We start from the raw sequence: 4,353 nt of genomic DNA, 5'->3' as shown, positions 1-4,353 counted from the left end.
TCACCTCAAACTCAGAGGTCCACCTGCCTCCACCCCCCAGAGTGCTGGGATTAAAGGTGCAGTGTGTACCACCACACTGGGCTCAGCTGCTGCCTCTTTTAAAGTCAAGCAAACCAACATCCCCTGTGTGTCTAATCCACAGCAACCAAGTTACTCTTCTGTGTGATGGGACACACAACCACTCTCAAGGCATTCACATGCTGACACAGTAAAGGGAGAGTAAGCGGGGGGGGGTGGGGGGGAGGGGGCGGCTTGAAACAGTGGGGGTGGTGGGGGGAAGGGAGGACCCCAGAGTCTGCAGGTCAGAATCTGCGTGTCTGATAAGCTTACAGCTAATGCTGATGGGATAGCGACCACACTTGGAGATTTGGAAAATGAAGGTTCTTTCAGCCCTTGTCTCTTCATAAACATCCTATTCTGCTACAGAAGGAAAAGAAAGACTCCATGAATTTTCAACTTAAAGGTTTTTTTTTATTTAGAATATAACTTTTAAGACAAAAAAGCAGTTCATTTTATCCAGCAAAATAAATTTAATAAGTTCATTTAAATAAGGTAAATTCTAGACTCTGTAACTTTTTTTTTAGCTACTAAACTAGCTACTCTGTAGCTGCTAAGCTAGGTTGCTTTCCAAAGTAACACAGCTGTAAGAGAAGAAACTGTTTATATATATAGATTTCAAATATACAAAATTTGAATGACTCAACTACACCGCGTTCTCATTCAACCACCAGTGTGTCAGGTGAAGCGGAAGGACACAGGGAAGTGGACTGAGGAGGTGTCCCCTGCCTGTTATGTTTCCTTTTCAACAGAAGCCAGGCAGCTCTGAAGTGGATGGTACGTATGAATTGTTACTGGAAGGTGCCGGTCAAGGGCGAACGAAAAGTGTTCCCACTCATCTTTCATTAAAAGCCAAAGGGAAACGCAAGCCACACCCCACTCCCAGCCCAGCCTTCGCTGTACGCAGAACTGCATTTAGCTTCCTATTATTGTTATTCTTTTAGTTATATACATTTAAAAAACACATTGTGTTAAACAGCAGGACAGCAAACGATGAGACATTCAACACTGCACTGAAACATCAAAACAGCCTGGGTAAACTGAGGCAAGGAAGAACAGATGGAGATCCGGGAGCAAGCTCAAAGGCCCGGCTCCCTAGTCCGTAACAGATCTGCTTTCCGAAGGCAAGCCTTCTGACCGCCGCCACTCCGCCAGGCGCTGCTTAAACCATTTCTGAAAGAGAGAGATGCCAACAATTATCTATCACGCACTGAAAGGTCAAAATGTCTATTTCATCCCTGAGGAGAGTCTGTGTGGTCCAACTGAGAAGGAGAGACGCAAAGGATGCTGGGATGGTTCTCGCACCATGACGCCAACCTTCCCTGCCCCAGGAAGTTCTTCATCTGATTCCCTCTTTCTCCTTTGGGTCTCAGCTTAAACCAGACCACTCTATTAAAAGCAGGCTCTCCGTATTTTCTGTTTTAATACTTTGCCAACGTCACACGACTTTCAACATCATTGCTTTAATTACACGCACGATCTTCAGGAATGGAAGGGCCGAGGAATGCCCGGGTTGTCCTCATCTTACCATCTTCAAGAATCTCATGGCTCATCAGTGTTTGTTGACTGAATAAATGGAACGGAAACAACGCCTTGATGGCCTAGATGATTTCTAGTCTCTGGGTTTAATATCTTATGACTGATGCTGACACAGGCACAGGCATCGCTCATTAGCAGTGTCCTAGGGAAATTTTGTTCAGTAAATAGCTCACAACTAAGCACTAAGTGACTTTGGACCATGACTTCTTAGGAATCCACGGAGTGGGCGGAGCAGAAACAGAAGGTGTGCAGTGGGTTTACCTGTGAGTCGGAATTGTCTAGCTCAGTGTCATCACTCAAATATTTACCCCTAGCCAATGTCAACACCGATTTCAGAGAGACCTCAATGAGATGCTTCTAGGTTGGAGCTAAGGGAGGTCCAAGACATTTCTATAAGCTTTGTTTTGTCTTTTTGTTGTTGTTGTTGTTGTTGTTTTGTCTTTTTTTTTTCCCAGACTGAGGACTGAACTAGGCAAGCGCTCTACCACTGAGCTAAATCCCCAACCCCTTCTATAAGCCTTAAAGTGGTGTGGCACACACTAAACAACCAGGCTGCCTTTACAATGTTACTTCAGATCGAGGGCCCTGGGATTAGACTAACTCTGAACCAGGTCAGAAGGAAACTGGGATTTGAAGAAACCAGCTTGGAAGAGGCCCTGATGCAGAAACAGAAGCAGCCGGCTTCTATTCTCCAGGGAGAAGGGATGAAGTTTCCCCTTGAGCCTGGCACCTCACGTGTCGTGGAGTACATCCATAACGGTCAGGTTATTGTAGCACTGGTCTAACTGATCCAACTGCTTGGATAAGTGAGCGGTGTAGGCACAGGCAATGGTCACCTCTATTGTCCTGACTAGCGGCAAGAAGCCTCTAAGAATAATATCAGTCACTCAGTTCATCTGTAGAGGAAGAGGTCAGCTTTGGTGGCCTCTGTTGTCCTTTGTGCGTTTCTTAAGTCTGGGGGTAGGGGGGAATGAAAGGGCAGGCATCGAGAAAAAAGACAGTAGTGCTATGATATAGCCACACTGGGGTGTGCTGTATTACACAGAGATGTACTACAGACAGAGGCGGTCCGGTGGGAAACACCTCTTTGATATTTGCTTTCAGCCTCACATCAGTAGGCTGGGCCTTGCTGGAGAAGAGCCTGGGCTCTCTTGCGATATAAGGAGCTAGAGGAGAGTCTGACCATAAGCCCAGGAAAGAATGTGAACCACAGGACAGAAGAGCCTCTAAACAGCAAGCACTGGGGACAGGGTGTCATTCAGGAAAGGGCCCGAGGCCCCAGGACTGAGTAAGTCTCCCATTGGTGTTTAGCGGGCTGAGCATGGGCTGTGTGAGGACAGGCTACCCACCTGCAGACCCACGTGCTGAGCCTCATGCTGGCCAGGAGCAGCTGTCCTTCCACCCTTATCCTGGGGGTGGCAGCAAAGCATGCCCAGCAAAGCAACAGAAAGCCAAAGGGTCCGACCATCATTGGAAAACCTTCCCTGTGGGACTCACTCTTGGAAATAGTATTAATAATAATTATCATTATTATTTCTTCTCTCTTTGCCTGTTATTGCTTTTGAAACAGACTCAAGTAGCACAGGCTAGCTTTGACTTCATTATGCATCTGAAGGAGCTTGAACCTCTGATCCTCCTGTTTCTACCTCCCAGACACTGGGGTTACAGCCATTCACAGTGTCTGCTCTATGCAGAGTTGACGATGGAGCTTATGGCTTGTGTATGCTAGGCAAGCACCCTACCAGTGAACCCCATCCGTGGGCACCACTAATTTTAGGAGAAGAGAAGGCTCATGTACTGCTGACTTCAACCTGACTCTGATTGGGAGACCGGGCACATTTTCTTCGGTTAATCCACATGTGTGGGTCTGGCTTGAGAACAGCACAGCGCCAGCTTCGTTAATGAGGTGACTGTGGGGGTTTCGAAGCTGCAAGTGCTGATTAAATAGGGTTTCCAGGGACTAGAGCAGAATAAGTGGCCACCTTTAAAGACTAATTAAAACCTAGAAGGGAGGAAAAAACCTGTTTCTATCAGGACCCATTTAAGGCAACGTGGTTAAGCTGGCCTCATTCTAAAGAGCTGCCCGCATCTTCACATGCAGAGTATTGATGGGTCATTACCCAAAATAGCTTCGACCTGGACCACATTTGTGAATTTGTGAGGTCCAATCTAAATGCTTAATAAATTGAGCCCTGGCACTGAGGGTTGGGAAGAGGTGTGAGAACAGCTCAGTTGTTATCTGGGGGAATCTTTCCATGAAGATTATATATCATAACTCAGCAGACCAGATACTAGTGACAAAATGCACTCTTGCTGGCTTCTTTCCTGTTTAGCTCTGGATCTTGTAGCTTCTGACGCACATACATACTAATTTTCCACCTGGCTTTGTCTCTCTCCCCTCTTTGTTGCAGCCGTCCCCTGGGAAAGACATTCATCCTGGCTTGCTCGTGAATGGGTGTTCTCATTATCCCTGTTCATTGATGGAAACGTATCTACTCCGAATGAAGACATGATAATTGGACATTGAGGTAGGGAGGGCTTGGGGCAAAACAACATTGTTCTTGCTCTTTTCTCTTAACAACTAGCATTTCATTCTTTTCAGAGGGAGACCTTTAGAGGTCTTATCCCACTGATAAAACATCCAACAACTGAAAACATTGGATTCTGGGAACAAGTCCAGAACACCAAAAAGAGATAAAAATACTGGGAATTTCTTCAAGAACCAATGCCAACTACACTGTACTTGAGAGAGAGAGA

General features: G+C 46.2%; 1 protein-coding gene across 2 annotated transcripts in view; it reads right to left on the bottom strand.

Moving 5' to 3' along the window:
- Positions 1-445: 445 nt before the first annotated feature.
- The window catches only part of Hopx (HOP homeobox), a 26,185-nt gene continuing 22,277 nt past the window's right edge, over positions 446-4,353 (bottom strand). For both annotated transcript variants that reach the window (XM_028780762.1, XM_028780764.1), the window contains one exon: positions 446-1,230. In XM_028780762.1, the coding sequence (XP_028636595.1) occupies positions 1,153-1,230 (78 nt within the window). In that variant the 3' untranslated portion in view covers positions 446-1,152. The remainder of the gene's footprint in view (positions 1,231-4,353) is intronic.

This window comes from Grammomys surdaster, unplaced genomic scaffold (assembly GCF_004785775.1).
Source record: "Grammomys surdaster isolate TR1022 unplaced genomic scaffold, NIH_TR_1.0 372, whole genome shotgun sequence".
NCBI classification, from domain to species: Eukaryota; Metazoa; Chordata; class Mammalia; order Rodentia; family Muridae; genus Grammomys; species Grammomys surdaster.
This window is presented reverse-complemented; position numbering and strand designations above follow the sequence as displayed.